Below are 20,603 nucleotides of genomic sequence, written 5' to 3'. Positions count from 1 at the left end.
TACATGTGCACATCTTTTAAATATTGTAACTGTACCTGCAGCTACCACTTCTGGCAGTTTATTCCATATACAAACCAGCTATATTGAAAAAAACTGCTCGTCAGATTCCTTTTAAATCTTTCTTCTCCCCAATGTAAAATTATGCCCTCCAGTTTTGAACTCCTCTATCCCAGGGAAAACACCTTTGCTTTACATCTGATCTATGCTCATTACTTTATAAACCTCTATAAAGTCACCCCCTCAACTTCCTACAGTCCACTGAAAAATGTCCCAGTCTATCCAGCCTCTCCTTATTAACTCCAGTCCCAGTATCATCCATACAAATATTTTTTTTGCACCCTTTGCAATTTATTAATATCCTTCCTATAACATGGTGACCAGAATTGTACAGTAGTCAGAAAATGGCCTCACCAAAGTCCTATATAGCCACAACATGTCCCAACTTCTATACTTAATGCTCTGACTAATAAAGGCAAGTATGCCAAACATTTCTTTACCAAACTGTCTACTGGTGATGCCACTTTGAAGGAACTATGCAGCACAACCCTAGGTCTCTTTGTTCAATAACACTTCCCAGGGCCCTACCATTAACTGTGTCAGATTTAGGCTGGTTTGCCTTACCAAAATGCAGCACCTTGCGTTTGTATAAATTTAAACTACACCTGGTCCATTGGCCCAACTGATCAAGATCTCCTTTGTACTCTTCGATAATCTTCACTGTCCACCACATCATCAATTTTGATGTCAGCCACAAACTTACAAAGCTTCCTTGATTCATCTGCCTAATGTCACTCAGTGTGATAGAGTTATAACACTCTTTTGAAGCACTTAGAGATGTTATATTTCTATAGCATCTTTAATGTAATTGTTACTTTAGTTGTTTAGAAATATTAGCTGAAACAATTGGTTTGGATATTAACAAACAATTTTACTTCTCATTAGAGATGTAAAAAATGGGAATGTGCATTGTGATGGAAGATGTGAGATTTATACATATGATCACATTTTTAGAATTTGGATTTTAAGTTAGTAGCATAATGGTTTAATTTTTTTGAGAATTGATTTAATATTAATGAGATCAGGTTATCAAAATAATGATTTAAGCTAGTCTATGCAAATGTGTTTAAAAAGGCAGGAGAGAAAACATTTAAGCCATTAGTTTATCATAGTCAAGGATGGGCATGTGTTCTTTTTCTTAAAAACAAAGTTCTTGAATTCAATTCAAAAAAGACCCGACCAAAGTCAGATGCAAGAATAGTTTCTCCCAGAAAAAGAAGTTTGTTCATAACAGTAAAGAGAATAAGTTAATTTTGTGTAAATGTTTTGGTTTTGACCAGGGATGTTTGGTTAGAAGTTTGCATTGCTTATTCAAAAGCTGAGAAAATTTAAGATCTCAGGTAAGTGCATCAAAGCAGAAATGTTGTGCAGTTTATCCGACCAGAACCGACCTGAAGCAGTTAAATACATCTACAGATTTGCTAGGGAAGGAACACTTCTCTGGATTTTGATTAATGGTTTTGAGAAGTAGATAGGACTTCTTTTGAAAGTGTACTATATGCAGCTAACTTTGTCTGCTCTATTTCATTTTTCTTTTGTGCAACAAACATTTATTACTAAAGCCAAATCTGCAGTCTGGTGTGCTTACGTTTCAGTGAAAGACTGTCACATTTTTTAAAAAATGAAGTATCAAGTCAGAATTCATTCTGGGGTCTGACTTGTCTAGAACAAGTCAATTACTACAGAACATCTTATCCTGATACTGGTTTGGCTACATGAATATAAAGTTCTTAAAAATGGTGAAGGAAACAATAATCAGACAATCTAAAACATTTCAGAATTAAAATGACAAGATGAATTAAACACGCCACATCATGTACAGATCAGTGAAGGCAACCAAAACAAAGATAATAATTTATTAAACTTGACACACTGTTTGATTAACACTGTCTTTACATATGCTTTCTCCCTGCAACAATTGTAATACTATACATTAATTTCAAAACCCAAACTTAGAAATAAAGAAAAATATTCAACATATCCATATGCTGATTTCTGAGTAAGTTACTGTTGGGACAAAATAAATCAAGGTATGTACATGTTTATAAGCCTAATTTCCCACATATATTTTACATATAATATGTAAAATAATATAATTTCCACACTCTCTTTATACATAGACTAAAGTCTGACATTCAGAATCAGATAGTTTAAAATGCTACAAGATTTTAATACATTGAATTTTGAACCAAATGTAATAATTGTTCTGTATAAGTTAATTTTTCAAGTTAGTTGATACTGAAACTGTAATAAATGTATATTTATATATATGAACGTGCAGTAATGACAAGAGAAAAATGGTTAAGCAGAAAAGAGCATAAAAAACTGCAGAAAATTACGCAAAAAATGCAGACCATGTCTGTACTCTGGTATTGCATTAGAAGGTTTCATCATCATTACAGTTGTTTGTCCAGTGCCCAAAAACTTCACAGATGTCACAATAGGGCCGCTCTTCATTTCTATTGCCATGATAAGTAGTATGTTGTGGAAATTCAGACATCTGTGCTTGTGTGGGACAATCCTCTGTATCATGGAGGTCAAAGCAATCGCAGATATCACAGAAGAGACGAGGTGGTGGCTTTTTCTTTGTTTGTGTCTCATTTAAGCTGTAAAAGCAGATTACATGGCAATATCATTAGTGTTTAGTCTGAAAGCTACATTTTATGTCCTTTCCTGAAGGTCACAACACTAGATGGTTGAAGTAAGTGTGAAAGGGTCTGATAGTCTTGTGTTTTAGAAGACTTGATACTTATTATATCTTTTTCTCTAAAATTTCTTGTGTTACATACAAACTGACAATTATCTGTTCAACATGAGGGGATGCTCGGGGTCGGCAGAAATTGTTTCCTCATGTGGTTGAGTCTAAGACCAGAGGGCATAACGACAGAGTAAGTGGTCACCTACGTAGAACAAGATAAGACTTTTCCCTTTCAGGAGGCAGTGCACCAGTGGAATTCTTTACTGCAGAGGGCGATCAAAGCTCATGAGGATAAAGCAGGAAAATGGAGTTTAAGCTGATTAGTTCAGTAATGATTTTATTGTAAGATGGAGTCACCCCCTATCTTATGGGAATGGGTGAGGTAGCAAAATCCTAAAGGGGGTCTACTTATTCCTCTGCACAGTACCTCTCACAACAGTACAATTGAATCTACAAATTGAACTTTTGGGAAGCAAGCAACTTCTTTAAAGCATTACAGATATTGGATAGTTTGAGAGTTGCACACCTGCACCCTAATTTCCCATCTCTTGAATCTCTCAGTGACAAATATCAAGGGTTCAGGACGTGAAGAATTCTCAGATTTCATGTTGCATTCAGTAAATTCACTACGTTTATTATTTCAATTTACCTGCCAAAATTGTTTTCATCAGTAGCATCATTGCCATTAAGGGACGCTTCAGCAATTTGTGCTAGCTTCGTCTTCAGTTCTTCATTCTTCCTTTGTAAATCCACTATCACAGAGTTCAGGAAATCAATCTAGGATTCAAAATGATTAATATATAATAAGTTATCTTCAACACTTCATCACTTTTGAAATCCTTAAAAGGGAGTGCACACTGATCTCAATGAAAATTGAATACAAATATTAGTTTTTCAGAAAGAAAAAGGCCCAGGCTAATTGAGAATATTCTGGACACTCTCACAATGTATTCTGAGCATGTTTGGTCTTTGTAAAGTCAAGCCACAATAAAAGAGATTTCACACTCTTTTTGACTCACTAAATTCACAGGACACAACTGTTTTGCTGACTTGTATAGAGTCAAAAACTGTAATGGATGAATAGAAAAATATCAATGTTGGTTTTCCCCTTAATGTAACATTCTTGTAGATTGTCCTGGAGAATGCAACTCAAAATCCTTCAGCAAAATGTAGATAAATTCATGTTTAATATAGGACTTTGGGAAAGGTTTCATTTCTCCCACCCCCCAAAAATGGAGGCATTAAAAGACAATTTACTTAGTAGAATTATTAATGTTTATTTGTATTCTGCAATTTTTCAATATTGGGTGATTGACTTGTCACATTTCCCTATCATTTGTATTGTTGGTTTCTCTCAATTGGTTATTTGGGATTAGCTTTCATAGGTTAAGAGTAATTTGTTTTGGCTGTTTTCAAATTTTCTTGTTTTTGATTCACACTTTGTCATTATTTGATATTTTGCCTTGATTCAGCATCAAGGGAAAGTGCATTCACGAAAATATAACAAATAGGAAATAAATGCGAAACGTAATACTTTTACTATGTTATGGGCACTTTTAACTAATAAAGATATTTCAATTTTGATCTCATACCAGTAATGGACAAACATCATCCAATAAACATATTCAATATTTGATTCTTTTCCCCCTTCTTTCAACATTAACTCCAGCCTGACAATAATTACTGTTGATAAGATTCAGGTAACAGGGTGATCTTAGTTTTTTTTTAAACCAATGACACAAATGTAGAACAAACAGATAAGAAAAGAAAGGCAAGCAAAAACAAACCATTTGCTGTTTGGAGAGAAGCATCCGCAGTGTCAAGAAGGGAAGAAATGAAGAAACGAGTTAGTACATTACTTAACTAAAAGCTTTTGCAAAAATAGGAAATAAGCAGAATAAGCATACACAGAATTGCAATTTATTGCTTTTTAGCATTATTTTCCACAAAAAAATGAATGACAATCTAATAAACCTGACAAGATAAAAATATTTTCTAATAAACTCTTCATTTACAGATGATATTTTCCAAACAGCTGTCCAGGTAATGATCACAAACAGCAGAATAATCCAGATTTTGGAAAAGTGGCTTAACATTTCATTAGTTTACCTACTAACCTTTCTGTGCAATAAAATGTTTTATAATTGTTCATGTCCAATTCCTAAACTTGAGCAAAAATGAAAGAGGTTGACACGGCAGTGCAGTACTAAACCATTAAAGATGCTACTTCCCAAATTATGTTAAACTGAGACCAGCCCTGTTGCCTATTTGCATGGATGTAAAATATCCCATGGCATTCCCTATCCCTGGTTATAATTGCTTTTAAAAAGTATCGGGAAAGGTACTTGCCGCATTGAAAACTGTTGGTATGTGTAAGTTTGTAAACGGCACCAAATTGGTGGGATAATGGAGAGAGAAGGTACAGAGATCTTAATCAGAAGGGTAGATAGGAGTTTAATTTAGATGTATGTGAGGTGATGCATTTTGGAAAGGCAAACCAGGGCAGGACTTAAAGTTAATGGTAGGGCCCTGGGGAGTATTCGTGAACAGGGTGACCTAGAGGGTGCAGGTTCATATTTCCTTGAAAGTAATGTCACATGCACACAGAGTGGTGAAGGCATATCTGCTTTCATTGGTCAGAGCATTGAGTACAGGAGTTGGGACGTCATATTGCGGCTGCAAAAGACAATGGTGAGATCACTTTGGAATACTATGTACAATTCTGGTCTCCCTGCTAATAGGAAGGATACTGTTAAACTAGAATGGGTACAGAAAAAAATTACAAGAATGTTGCCAGATCTGAAAGGTTGCATTATAAGGAGAGGCTGAATAGACTGGGTGTTCTTTTCTCCTTGGAGCATTGGAGGCTGAGGATTGACCTTACACAGGTTTATAAAATCATGTGGGGCATAAATACCTCATTCTTGCCGATCAAGTTCCCAAACTAAACTAATCCCATTTGCCTGCATTTGGCTCAGATCCTTCTAAATCTTTTCTATTCATGTACCTGTCCAAATATCTTGTTGGTATTGTAACCTATACCTGCATCTACCACTTCCACTGGCAGCTCATTCTATACACAAACCACCCAGTGAAAAAGTTGCCCCTCAGATCCCTTTTAAAGCTTTCTCCTCTCACCTTAAATGGCCTTCTTCCATACTGTAGAGATTCTATGATTCTAAGGTCACCCTCATCCTGCTACAGTCTAGGGTAGGAAAGGTCCCAGCTAGTCCAGTCTCTCCTTATAAGGTAAATCTGCCAGTAGTGCATGTGTTATGTATACGTGTGCATGTGTGTAAGCAATGCTGAACTCTCTCTCCTTCTCCAAAGACTAATGGTCAAAAGAAACCTTAATGATGGAGACAGAACAGATCGTTTCAGACTCAGGGTATTGGGGACTACAGAGCTGAAGGTCCAATTTATACGTGATTGCTTATTCTTGGATAATTTTTGCCAGTCCAATGTCTGGTCTAATTAATTTCATAAAAATCTACATAGAATTGAATACCCAAGATCTTTTTCTCAAGGGTAGGGAGTTCAAATCTATAGGTTTAAGGTTAAATAGGACCTGAGGAGGCAACATTTTCAAACAAAGGGTGGTGCATGTATAGAAGGAGCTTCTAGAGGAAGTGGTAGAGGCAGATACAATTCCAACATTTAGAAAGGCACCTGGACGGGTACGTGAATAGAAAATGTTTAGACGGATACAGACCAAATGCAAGCAAATGGGACATTAAATTTGGGCAAACTGATCTGCATGGATGAGTTGGACTGAAGGGTCTGTTTCCATGTTGTATGACTCGATGTTTTCATTTTGTTTTCAATCATTTTAAGAAGAGAACTTTGTCTGTTCTCAAGCAACCATCAACTTCTCCCACTCTTTGGATGAAAAATATGAGTAGCCATTACTACAGTAAACTCTTCTCAGATATGGAAGCACTTAAAATAGAAACTAGCCTTTGGAGAATTTCTTAATCTTTTCATGTATACACAAAAAAAGACTTTTGAGTCTGAAGCTTAAAGACTACATTTGGCCTCAGTCAAATATTGCATACAGTTGAGCTGATTTAAAATTTTATAGAGAAATAATAAGTACAAATTATAACCCATCCTCTATTTGTTGTACTTAATTCAGCTTGTTCATTACAAATTTTCCATGATATTTGGTTACAGTTTATCACCAGCGCTTCAATACACATCTGTCTCTTGTACATTTGAGTATTTTTCTTCATTTTGACAATATCAATCCAGTGTTGAGCAAATGATAAAATGACAAGTTTACCTGGCTCTCAGCTGAATCATTTCCTTCACTTTGTTTTTCAATGACTGGTTCACCTTGAAATAAATAACAACATAGCTTAAACCCTAACTATGCATTAAAGTACAAGAGTTTACAAGCTCAGGAGAACATTACAAGAATACAATCTTCGTACTTTTACGAAATATTGTGCCAACTTTTCATTTCTAAAACATTAGCTGAGATTTTGGAGTCAATTATCATGATTTGTATCTCGTCACCAGATACCAGGTATTACTTCATACTTTTGTTGACTGACTGAACTGAAGGAGATTACAGTACAACCGTACAGCCAGTCAGGTCCGTGCAATCTTTGCTAGTTTTCATACTACTCTATATGCTTGAGGAATTTTATGGTTACTCTTTTTTTTAATTCCACTGGGAATCAGCCACAGAGGACAGGGCTTGTGGTGCTGTATCTTGTATCCTTGCCTCTGAACCAGGAGCTCTGGGACCTGATGACCACAGAAATTTGGGGGGAAATTGGGGATGGGGAGTCACACCACATACAATGTCAGAAGGCTGTGGAATCACCCCTCCTCTAATGCTTTGAACTCCCAGCTAGATGCACTTTGGTGATATACAAAGGTAGTGCCGCATGGTCAGGGTGCTGTCTTTCAGATCAGATGTTAAACCTTGTCTGTTCTCTGAAGTGAATGCAAACGATCCTCTCAAAATATTTAAAGGAGGGCAGGGACAATCTCATTGCACTGACAATCATTAGGACAAAACTCATTAATGTTTGTTGAAATTTGTGGGGTGCAGATTTTCTACTGTATTTTTCAACAGTCTAAGTGAGTACACGAGTTCTAGATGGGTTCTAGAAGTTCTAAATACTTTGGAAAGGGCTGGAAGTCAAGACAAGGTGTATTCTAAGTGATTTTTTTCTTTTCTTCATGCTTCTGAGAAATTGAGTGTCATGAGAGCTCAACTTCCATCAGTTTTCATATAAAGCATTTGCCTACATCTCATCTGATGTAGGTACAACTAAAGTGAGGAAAACCACGATCTTTGGTAGCTTGAACCCTTTTGTCATTCAATATATTTTACAATATGTGATGAGAAATTTAAACAAATCCAACGAATGAACAGTACGCAGTTAAAATGCCTTGTGTTAGTCACCTCCCATTTGGGTATTAATGGGTGGTCTGAACAGCAGGTAAATTGCCAATCCAAAGCTGGCAGGCCCTCAATTTGTACATGCTAATGACATAATCAGGCCCTGATACAACACTTCACAGGGCAGTGAGCTGGAAATCAAGCTCTTGTACACCCAGAGTTGTCACAAAAGTCAAAGACTTTAAAATATTTCCCAAGGTACCTGCTTTTCAGGCCCAAGTTCATAGAAAGCAAGGCCCAAATTTTCAGACTTAACAAGAATTACTATTCATAATAAGTTAAACTCTAGCTACAGGTTAATAGTTATATAACATTACCATATAACCTTATACATTTAAACTAATCCCCTTTTATATTTAAACCTAGATAGAAAAGAAATATGGATGGAGGGAATAAGAACATTCAAAAACTTTCAGTAGTCTGTGGGTCGATTCCTGCCGATCAGGCTTCCTCTCAATCTTCCTTGTCCGTATGCTTCCACTAATTTAGAGCAGCAGAGCTGGTTCCTTAATAAAATGTCACTGACTTATCAATTCAAAAGTCACAGCTTACATCAACAACTGAAGGGAAGATAAATTGGTTTGCTATGCATTTAAATGATGCTTGCCATGAATGTCAGGTTATTTGCTTTTCAAATCACGCAGCAATGCTTGCAAAACAATGGTTTTGCAACATTTCTTTCTCATTTCAGTCTACAACTGTATAAAGCATAAACACAAAAAGACACTGTCTTTACACTGACGATATTTTTCAATAGCCTGTGAGAGAAAACTGCCACAGCTTTCTAACCAAATTGAGGATCAGAGTGAAAATGATTATATAGTTGGAGGCTCTATGGATTCTCTAGATTTTTTTTGGAGGGGGATGTCCAAGATGAAAGTGTTCCTCTCAGCCCCAGAAGAAAAATGTAGGTCAGCCTGGCCACACAGTCTCCACTGCTCCCACCCCAAATCACTCCAGAAGTTCTATTCCCATACTTGCCTAACTGAGGATTTTCTAGAAGCCAATTGTCACTTCCTGTGGTCGAAATTGTCAGTGTCTCATATCATGAGGGGACATGAACTAATGCTGTCTATTGGAAGCCAATTTGCAGTTAAAATCACACCACTGCCAGATTACCATCATGATACAAAAGCTGTGTGTGTGTGTGTGTGTGTGTGTGCGCGCGCGCGCGCGCGCGCACGCCTACAAATCACATGACCAAATGGATTGCGAGGGGTTTTGCATCTCTCATCTCACGCAAATGATTTTTTTCGTTTTACAAACTTTAAAGCCACAGTGGGAAACCAGGGAATGAAAACCACTCCAGGCCATTTTGATCAATGGTTCTGTAACAGTAATAGCAAAAATCTGGGTAAATATCAACTGGTACACAATTCATAGACAATAATTAGAACGGATTATTTCTTAAATAATTTCTCTATGAAAATAAGTACCTTAATCTTACAGTGAAAAGTGGAACATTAAAGCAGTCTGTAAGCTGATAATCATACAAAGTAGTACTGATTAATAGTAAATATATGAATTTGCTGTACTAATTCAAAAGTTTGTTGTTCTATTTACCTGAAGAGGATGTAACATTGTCAAGCTGCCTCTTGTTATCATTGATTTTCTTCTCCAAATTCTGCACTTTTTGTTCAAGTTTTGATTTATCAGATTCCAATGATTGGACTACTGACTGCAATTGTTTTGCCATGGCATTTTCATTTCGTAGCACTGTGATCTATACACCAAACAAAGTTAACCATCACTGAAGGTGGTAGAAATTGCGTGCGTTTTACAAGCCATCAAGTTATTTATTTTAAGCTTTAGAAAATATTTTACATTACAAGAAAGTAGAATGCACATGGAATCGAGTGTGTGGTGCTGGAAAAGCACAGCAAGTCAGGCAGCGTCTGAGGAGCAGGAGAATCAAAGTTTTGGGTATAAGCTCTTCATCAGGGGTGCCCTCATTACATAAGCCCTCATTCCTGAGGAAGGGCTTATGCCCGAAACATCGATTCTCCTGCTCCCCAGCTGCTGCCTGACTTGCTGTGCTTTTCCAGCACCACACATGTGACTCTGATCTCCAGCATCTGCAGTCCTCACTTTTTTCTAATGTATATGGAATGCCTTTAATGAAGTAGGAGTGACTCAGAATTAATTAGACTGACTTCACCTTGAACTTATTAGATTGATAACACCTTACTCTCAAATATTCGTACTGAACAAACATTTCATGGCTGTCTTTTGTATTGACTCCTTCATTAAACAGTAAAAAGCTTTCTCAGATTTTGAACTGGGACAATATCAGTACATACCAATTTTCAACTGGGTTAGTGACTCACAAAAATTAGTTATAAAGTATTCATTGATGGAAGCATACATTGTTGGCAGATTCATTCAAGCTTTAACTACTTAGTCCATCATGTTATGAAAGGCACAATAGAAACATAATCCCTTTTGCAAAGAGATAAAATTAGTGACCTAAACTGCAACTGTTGATGATGCATCATCACCAACTTGAAATCAGCTCCCTCATGTGGTGAGGATGAGAAGCTCTTACAAGCCACATTGTAATAAAGCTTACTTCTAGGGCTGTCTTATTGTAAACAAGGTGATCCTACTTATTTTAGTGTGCTCCCATCAATGTTACAAATCAGAAAATGAAGGGTTTCAGTGTCTATCTTCAACAGTGTCCTTTAAATACAGGTATAGAAATAAAAAGAGTAATTCTTTTAAAATAAAAGGGACTTTATTCTCTAAACAAGTCCACCACATCTATCCAAAATCCATTGAAGTTTCTTTTTGAACCAACTGAGGTGCAGAATAGATTTACAGTGCAAAGTTAGTGAATGGGTTCTACTCACCTGCACAAAACCTGAAACTCCTGTGAGGCTGAATAAGCTTTACCACATTTACTATTGGTAAAGATAACACTACTCTTACTCAGTTACAGTAAATTAGCAAAATTAATTTGGCTTCCCACCATCAACCCAGGCAATCCCTTCCCACCTTCCAAACACCAGCACTACCAATCCTGTTTAATCCATGAGTGATGTCACTCAATGATCACCTTCATCATTAATTGCAAGGCAAAAGACATTCAATGAATTTCAAAAATCTTTCATAGTACTATTTGTATTTCCAAATTTTTGTCATCTGCTTAGACAAATAACTTACCTCATTCCTGAGTTTCTCGAGTTCTTTGTCTCTATCTGTGATCAAGGCACTAGTAGTAGTGATGGATTTCTGCAAGGACTTTTTGTCTTCATCAATCTCTTTCTTTAATAAAGATTCTCTGCAGACAAATGAAATTTCTCAGAAAGCTATCAAATCACAGATGCTTCAAAAAGAATAAATTTTAGTTTCACACTCACTGGTATACAGCAGCATAGAGCTGTCCAAAATTAACCAAATTTGAGCTATCAAAATTCAATATGCATTAAATACTCTGTAAAATACTTTTTGTACTTCTTTTGAGAAATAGGAAATCTGATACTTACATTTTCACTGATTCTTGTGTCAACATTGTGACATTTTAGAACTGCAGTAAGACACAAAAACTATTCCAAAGTAGATTGGGCCACACTGACACCAAACTGCACTTTCGGTCATCTGAACATGCATTGTTTAGCATACCAATGATTGTATCCATGTTACTAGTACAGTTTAACAACATTGTATATTTTACTGTTAAAATAATTTAAACAGAAAAAAAACACAAAATTCACTTAGAATTTACATCCATAAAAGGCACATGATGCCAAGCAACAGTTACATGCATAGCTTTACTATCATTACTAGTGCCATGCAAATATATATCTGTTGTGATTCCTGCTGAGATCTGCATGATTCCTCTCTGAAATTGGTACTGGCCTGAACTTTCAAACAGATTATAATTACAATGACACACATTTCAGCACAGATGAGGAAGCGTTCACATCCAGCAGGCAAAGAGCAGGTTCATTAAGACACAAATAGCATGCTGAACGAAATGAAACCAATTCTTTGAGCGGAGAAGGCAATATAAATTGCTAAATTGATTTCCATGCTATCAGTCATAAACAGGAATGAGAAAACTAAGTGGAGAATCTGGGTTTTAAAGCAATAGAACTCAATATTCATAACGAGTTACCCTGGCCTCCTGACAGCTATTTGTACTTATTGCCCAGTGCAAAAGTGTTTAAAATATCAGATAAACAGAACAAAATTAGCAACTGAAACATTAAATTTGGCCTGCCCAATGTTTGCAATATTGTGTGTCAAGGTGAAGAAAACGGTTTCCAAAACACTTAAAAGATCACTCATTTCATTATGGCAAATATGTTTCAGAATTCATATATGACTTAAGTTTTAAATGTTTTCCTGCAATACCTTGGAATTCTGAACTCAGTATCTATCTAAATAATGCTTTTAGAAAAATTCTTCCCACTAAAATAAGCCATTTCACATTTTTTCATATAGAATCCCTCCAGTGTGGAAAGAGGCCATTTGGCCAATTAAATCTGCACTGAGCCTCCAAACAGCATCCCACCCATATCCCCATCCCATCAACCTATCCCTGTAAATCCACATTTACCTTCACTGATGCACCTAGCTTGCACCATACTGGCCACTAAAAGGCAATTTAGCATGGGCAATTCAATTTTTGGATTGTGGGAGGAAACCCAAACTGACATGAGGAAAATGTGCAAACTCCACAGTCACCTAAGGTTGGAATCAAATCCAGGTCCCTGGAGATGTGAGGCAGTAATACTAACCACTGAACTCACTGTGCCACATCTTGCACGATCTGCCATATTTTGACCACTTCCTCAACCCGCCTATATTTCCTCTGCAACCTCCTTATGCCTTTCTCAACATATTTTCCTACTGTTATAAAGTTGAAAGCATGTATGGTCACTTTAAGATAGAAAATGCTTTTCTGAATTTAAAGTACAGCCACAGCTGCCAACTAAAGTCAGGCTGTTCCAAATGTAACAACTGGCTGTAAAATGGATACCTGTGTTTTGGTTGTTGTTTTGACAATAATTTGAATTTAAACAATTAGTTGAAATTATGCCCAGGATACCAGAAGCCAATGGAATTTGAATTTTATTGTTTTGACACCTGGAAACCAATCAAATTATAAGAATTTAATGTGTCAAGGAGCATATATAACCCAGTATTTTGAAAATTAGAGGGAGAGCAACTGCCATCAAACAGTGAGCAACTGCCGTCGAGCCAGAGAGCTAAGTGCCCATCGAACATCTTGCTCTTAAAGAAATTAGAAACCACTCTCTGTCAAAAGGTACCTTTTTCATACAAACCATACTCGCAGTAAAAAGAAAAAAAAAGATGACCCAGGGAGATCAGACGGAAGATTGAAGACAGTGGAGAAGACAGATTGCGTGGTCTTGAGATTAAGTTAATGTAATGTTCATAAGTGTGTTATTGGAATAGCATATTTTTATAGAGTTGGAGTCAAATAGTAAGTAGTGAATAGCCTTTGTTTAATGTTTACTATTAGGAGTTAGGAAAATAAATTGTTATTTTCTTTAAGTAGTGGAATTTAGGAGTTCTGTCACTCATTTTAACAGATTATGGGTATTTGGCTTCATTATCAGAGGAGTTAGAAATCCATGTTGTAACAGTTTGGTGCCGGGATTTGGGAGTGCCACAAGGATTGGTGCTGGATCCACTACTTTTCATCATTTATATAAATGATCTGGATGTGAGCATAAGAGGTAAAGTGAGTAAGTTTGCAGATGACACTAAAATTGGAGGTGTAGTGGACAGTGAAGAAGGTTACTTCAGATTACAACAGGATCTTAATCAGATGGGCCAATGGGTTTAGGAGTGGCAGATGGAGTTTAATTTAGATAAATGTGAGGTGCTGCATTTTGGGAAAGCAAATCTTAGCAGGACTTGTACACTTAATGGTAAGGTCCTAGGGAGTTTTGCTGAACAAAGAGACCTTGGAGTGCAGGTTCATAGCTCCTTGAAAGTGGAGTTGCAGGTAGATAGGATAGTGAAGGTAGCATTTGGTATGCTTTCCTTTATTGGTCAGAGTATTGAGTTGGGAGGTCATATTGCATCTGTACAGGACATTGGTTAGGTCACTGTTAGAATACTGCATGCAATTCTGGTCTCCTTCCTATCGCAAAGATGTTGTGAAACTTGAAAGGGTTCAGAAAAGATTAACAAGGATTGCCAGAATTGGAGGATTTGAGCTATAGGGAGACGTTGAATAGGCTCGGGCTGTTTTTTCTGGAGCGTCGGAAGCTGAGGTGCGACCTTACAGGTGTTTTTAAAATCATGGGGAGCATGGATAGGATAAATAGACAAACTCTTTTCCCTGGGGTTGGGGGAGTCAGAACTAGAGGGCAGAGGTTTAGGGTGAGAGGGTAAGATAAAAAAGAGACCTAAGGGGCAACATTTTCACGCACAGGATGGTAAGTGTATGGAATGAGCTGCCAGAAGAAGTGGTGGAGCCTGGTGCAATTGCAACATTTAAAAGGCATCTGGATAGGTATATGAATAGAAAGGGTCTGGAGGGATAAGGGCTGGGTGCTAGCAGGTGGGGTCAGATTGGGTTGGGATATCTGGTCGGCATGGACGAATTGGACCAAAGGGTTTGTTTCCGTGCTGTACGTTTCTATGACTCTATAACATAAGACCATAAGACATAGGAGTGGAAGTAAGGCCATTCGGCCCATCGAGTCCACTCCACCATTTAGTCATGGCTGATGGGCATTTCAACTCCATTTACCCGCATTCTCCCCGTAGCCCTTAATTCCTTGTGACATCAAGAATTTCTCAAGCTCTGCCTTGAAGACACTTAGCGTCCCGGCCTCCAATGCACTCTGTGGCAATGAATTCCACAGACCCACCACACTCTGGCTGAAGAAATGTCTCCGCATTTCTGTTCTGAATTGACCCCCTCTAATTCTAAGGCTGTGCCCACGGGTCCTAGTCTCCTTACCTAACGGAAACAATTCCTTAGCGTCCACCTTTTCCAAGCCATGTATTATCTTGTAAGTTTCTATTAAATCTCCCCTTAACCTTCTAAACTCCAATGAATACAATCCCAGGATCCTCAGCCGTTCCTCGTATGTTAGACCTACCATTCCAGGGATCATCTGTGTGAATCTCCGCTGGACACGCTCCAGTGCCAGTATGTCCCTCCCGAGGTGTGGGGCCCAAAACTGAACACAGTACTCCAAATGGGGCCTAACCAGAGCTTTATAAAGTCTCAGTAGCACATCACTGCTTTTATATTCCAATCCTCTTGAGATAAATATGAAGATGATGAAGGGAGAAAGTACTGATATATACAAATATGTTAAAACATTTCGACATCCTTCTCATCAAAATGTGGCAGCCTTCGTTATTTCATTTGAAAAATTGGCTAGGCCAATGGAGTGGTCAGAGAACTTGTGGATAATGTTAGTTCAGATGGTTAGGTACTACTAGTGAGGCGTTTGCAGCACTGTTAGATGAAAAATCAGGAGACTATGCAGATATCAAAAAGGCTATTTTGAGTGCCTATTAATTGGTATGAGAAGCGTAAGCAACCAGGTCAGACTTCTGTTGAGATTGAAAGAATTAATCATAGCAATTTTGATAGATGGGTGCAGGCCTTAAAAATAGGTAAGACATGTAAAGCTCTAAGATAAATTATTCTGCTGGAGGAGTTTAAAAACTCACTTCCAGAGATAAGAAGAACTTGTGGAATAACAAAAAGTTCAAGAAGTGAGACCAGCACTCCGAAAGGTTTAATGCTCTCAAAGCCGCATAGGTCCAGAATGAAGTGGCTGTGATGCTCAACAAAGGCGTCATCGAACTGAGTCAGAGTGAGTGGAGTGGCTATTGACCTCATGATTTTATAAACATTGATAAGGTCACCGCTCAATTTCATACTCCCCAGTGAAAAGAGTCCCAGCCTATCCAGCCGCTCTCTATAACTTAAACCCTCCAGTCCCACCAACTTCCTGGTAAAACTTTTCTGAAACCTCCTCAATTTGATAATATCCTTCCTATAGCAGGGCAACCAGAATTGTGCACTGTACTCCAAAAGTGGCCTCACCAACCTCCTGCATAACTTCAATATGATGTTCCAACTCCTGCACTCAATATTCTGCAGAATTTCATCAGGATGCACGTGCATCCTATCGTAGGGAACAATGATCTCGCACAGTGAAATATATTTTAGAAAAATCCTCAAATATTAAGTATTTCTAACAATTATACACTATATTAACTTAAATAGGTGGCCATCATAATGGCTTTGTAAATCTGATGATCAAATTAGAAAATTAGACTGGTGTATCTAACAGCTCTGATGAAAATCTTACGTTTGAAACGTCGATTCTCCTGCTCCTTTGATGCTGCCTGACCAGCTGTGCTTTTCCAGCACCACACTCTTCAACCGGTGTATCTAACAATGCATTCTGAACCTAAAGCTCTCAAATATCTGGTTGGAAATTTGAAATTTAAAGACTAGATCCTGAAAATACCAGCATTATCTACAACTAATAGGAATCCAACAAGTATTCAAGTTAGTGAGACAAAGTATTAACATTTCTCTAAAACAAATTTAGTAGTGCTTTTTGTTTTTTTAAATTTGTATCAAAGGTTCCTTGCATCACCCAGATTCTCCTCTTACTATGAAAGTAAGAAAAAAGTCTAGTCATGAAGCAAATACCTTGAAGTGTTATTGGGCAAGCTTTAAAAATGCAAGATAACAAGAAGCACAAGTTAGAAACATGGAGGAAAAATGCAAATTACAATCCAGGAAGTTACAGAATTCCGCATTAAATGGTTTATTTCGTTAAAAAGCTGCTTGAAATAATTCACACAGAAGCAAGACACAGTAAAGGAAGGTTGCAGCCAAAGTATGTACAAAAAATATATTTCGATTGGTTTTGGCTACTTATTGTAACGTGGATAGACTTTTTTCAGTCTTACCATCAAAGACAGACAGATTTAGCAAGGACAGCAAAATTAGGAGAAGGAGAGAGAAAGGAGTGAGATGAGGTTTTATAAGTAGTGCAAAGACACAATGACACTTTGTAAGCCACAGTGACTTGTTTGACAAGCTTGCATTAGCACAGAAACACAAGTTAATGTTTATTGAAATAGATATCCATTTACAACATTTATAGCACAGGTTCACTCGACATTTGGAAAATTAGAGACGATCAGGTTTCTGCTAACAACATCTGTAAATTTAATGGCTTCCTGATTTTTATTCCTGAAATAATTTGAGGGCTACCATGTTATTTTCCCACTAGATAAACGGTAGAATTTGCCATTTTAATCAGGCATTACTAATAACAGACATAGTCTAAGTTTTCTTAATGCATTTAAGTTTAGTTGGACTGAAAGAGGTCATATTTTAAAAAGTGATTTTAGAAAAAATTAGGAATGGAAAATACTTTGAGCTCTCAAAGGATTTACATAGATTTTCAACAGTGACCCAAATAACTGATGAAGCATTTTAGTGACCTCAAATTTAAACACAAAAAAACGAGAAAAAGTAATGACCTAATTTTTAAAATGATAGAATCTAGTATGCTGAATTGGAATATACAGTTTTAACAGGGACATTGCTGCATTTGAAATGGAATTATGCTCATAACAATGCATTTTTCCATGTAAGAATGCTAAATGTTTCTCCTTCAGGACATGCATTCTAGACAAAATTGCACGAAATTAACAAGATCATTTTACTTTTCTATGCTATACATAACTTGCACACAATTCAATTCAGATCTAGTCTGGTTTGTCTGCATCCACAAATTCTGAGGACATTATACAGGACATCCATAGATGACATTCCTGCTACGTTCCTTTTTTCTACTCAACATGCTTAAACATGAAGCAGAAACAACAGCATTTCTTCTTTGGTAAGATGTAATGTTCTGGGCTTGACTGATCTCAACTAATCAAGATCTGGGTCACAGCACAAGCTCAACTTATTCCTTATCATTTGAAACTTGATACATTTTCTTTTAACAAAGAAATTTATACATTGAAATTAAATGCAAAAAGGTTTTATGTATAAATGTCCCTTTTATCTTAAATAATTCTGTCACAGACAAATGACTACAAGGTTATTAAATAATATTGACATAACTCTACTTTCATAGGCATTATTTTATTGTATTAACTGGAAAAAGTTTGAAAATTTCACTTTCTAGAATAGTTTAATCCTGAATAATCTATTTACATACAGAAAATATGCAGCAAATCAGGTAGCATCTATGGAACAAGAAACACATCTAACATTTCACAACAATAGCTCTTCATAGGTCACTAAACTATTTCTCTCAGCTTTGGATGCTGCCAGACCTGCTGCAATTTTTAGTAGTTCTTACTTCAGATTTCCTACATGTGGAGTAATTACCTCTGGTAACATTTTTTAGGTCTCTCCACCATTTTAGCAGGAAAGTTTGAATACTAAATAATCTTACAAATGTCTCGCTGTAATGACTGGCACTTCAAAAATAAAACAAAGAATCTTATGAATATTACAATGCTAAAGTTACTTTTTTTTTGTTAAATCTGCTTCCTTTCTTTTACCGGAAGCCAGCCACAAACATTAACATTTTCAACTTGGGGAGTTTAATGGCAATGTAGCAAAGGTAAATTGCTGAAGAGAAAAACTACTATTTTACAATCAGCAATTCTTAAGAGGCCAAGTATCAAAATGGCCTAAAGTACTACTGAATTGTACATTCTGGAAGTGAAAGTTGTACATTCGATTTAAAATTGGGATCAATCTCGGCTTTCCAGCACATATAACTATTTTCACAGTGGTCCCACTTTTGGGCATCTCCAAGAAAATTGTCAGATCGTGACCATTATAAGAACAACTAGTTCTACAGTAAAGTTTGTCTAAATATCTGCAAGGAAAGAGTTATCAAATTTTGATTTTTGTTTTGGTGGTTGCTAATGAAAAAGTAAAATTGTCCTTCGCCAAAGCCTGGACTGCATTAACTCAACAACTCCAGTCCATTACTCAGACCAGGAATTGGACAAGCAAAACGTACCCATGAAAATGGAAACTGTATCATTTAAAAGCAATGTTGAATTGACTAATAATATTTAATGTAAAAATAATATACTGTGACTATGAAATACAGACATTTGATCTTTATTCTCCATTGAAAATTACAAATGGTGAAATTATAGAATTATAGGAATCCCTGCAGTTTAAAAGCAGGCCATTCGGCCCATTGATGATTATGATTTAGTTTTAATTATTGCAATTGATTAAGAATTTATAAATAAATTTGGAAAATACTGGGAAAAATGATTACACACAAAGTGTATGTGCTTGTCCATCGACATAGTATATGATGATGGGCCAACTGAATAGTGCCATTACTGCAAAGCAGGTGGCCATCAATTCCTGTTGGTTCTCTATACAGCAACCCAATCACTCCATTTAATTATATTTTTCTGTAATTGATAGGCATTTATATTTAACAGATAAGTTACATCTGCATTATTTAAAAGCTGATTTGGTTAAATACTGTGCTTAAGTATCCCCCGACATACATGGATATTTTGACGTGCATACACAGGCATCGTTTGTCATAATGTGGAGGGCTTACCTTTTTTTCATTTCTAGCAGCTGATTATTGAGTGCAGATCGCTCCTCTTCGAGCTGAAAAGTATAAAGCAAAACCTTTTAGTTTGCAAAAGTCTTAAGGACAGGCATCTACATTTATTGTCCAAATACTCAAGCTCCAATGAGCTACATAAAAATATTAATCCCAAACCAGTTTTAGAATATGGATGCCATTAATTGTATCCAATATCTACATCTTTATCATAAAAACCACAATAAATGATTCGTGAATATTTAATTGCTAGCTTAATGAGATGAATGCTACACTTCATGGGAAGCAGCACAGAAGAAGGCACACCAATATTTGCTATTTATTTCTGCAAAATCATTCCCAGCTTGTAAGGAAAATCATGCTTCAGAGACAAGGTCAACTGATGCTTTCAAAAGCGAATTGGATCATTATCAGAAAATTAAAGGTTTGCAGCACTCGAAGTGTCTATGAGGGCCAGCATAGATACTATGTGCAGAATGGCCTTCTATATTGCGGCAAACCATTCTATGATTCTAATGCAGATTGAATAAATGAGAGAAAAATGGGGACAACTTTCATTAAGGTAGCCCCTTTAATACCTTGGAATGTTTCAAGTCACTTCACAAATGCATTTTCAAATAATGTGACACTGAGCTAACTATATGCTTGGTCAAACAGTTAGATTTTAGAGAGCACCTTAAAATAGTAGGACAATGACCAAAGAACAATACAGCATAGGAACAGGGCATTAGGCCCTCCAAGCCTTTGCTGACACATTTCCCCCTTCCATACTAAAACTGTGTAAACTTACAAGATCCATATCTGTCTATTCCTTTCCCATTTGTGTATTCAGACAGGT

General features: G+C 36.7%; 1 protein-coding gene across 15 annotated transcripts in view; it reads right to left on the bottom strand.

Annotated features, from left to right (window-relative positions):
- Window positions 1-1,899: 1,899 nt before the first annotated feature.
- The window catches only part of clip1a (CAP-GLY domain containing linker protein 1a), a 157,503-nt gene continuing 138,799 nt past the window's right edge, over window positions 1,900-20,603 (bottom strand). For 9 of the 15 annotated variants that reach the window (XM_072587422.1, XM_072587426.1, XM_072587432.1 and 6 more), the window contains 7 exons: window positions 19,757-19,809; window positions 16,840-16,860; window positions 11,334-11,451; window positions 9,735-9,894; window positions 7,038-7,090; window positions 3,405-3,532; window positions 1,900-2,663 (listed from right to left, as the gene is read on the bottom strand). In XM_072587422.1, the coding sequence (XP_072443523.1) occupies window positions 2,435-2,663; window positions 3,405-3,532; window positions 7,038-7,090; window positions 9,735-9,894; window positions 11,334-11,451; window positions 16,840-16,860; window positions 19,757-19,809 (762 nt within the window). In that variant the 3' untranslated portion in view covers window positions 1,900-2,434. The other 6 variants (XM_072587425.1, XM_072587433.1, XM_072587437.1 and 3 more) reach the window with 2 other exon arrangements.

Source organism: Chiloscyllium punctatum, chromosome 17 (genome assembly GCF_047496795.1).
Source record: "Chiloscyllium punctatum isolate Juve2018m chromosome 17, sChiPun1.3, whole genome shotgun sequence".
NCBI classification, from domain to species: domain Eukaryota; kingdom Metazoa; phylum Chordata; class Chondrichthyes; order Orectolobiformes; family Hemiscylliidae; genus Chiloscyllium; species Chiloscyllium punctatum.
Note: the sequence above shows the minus strand (reverse complement) of the source record. Positions and strands in the feature narration are given on the sequence as shown.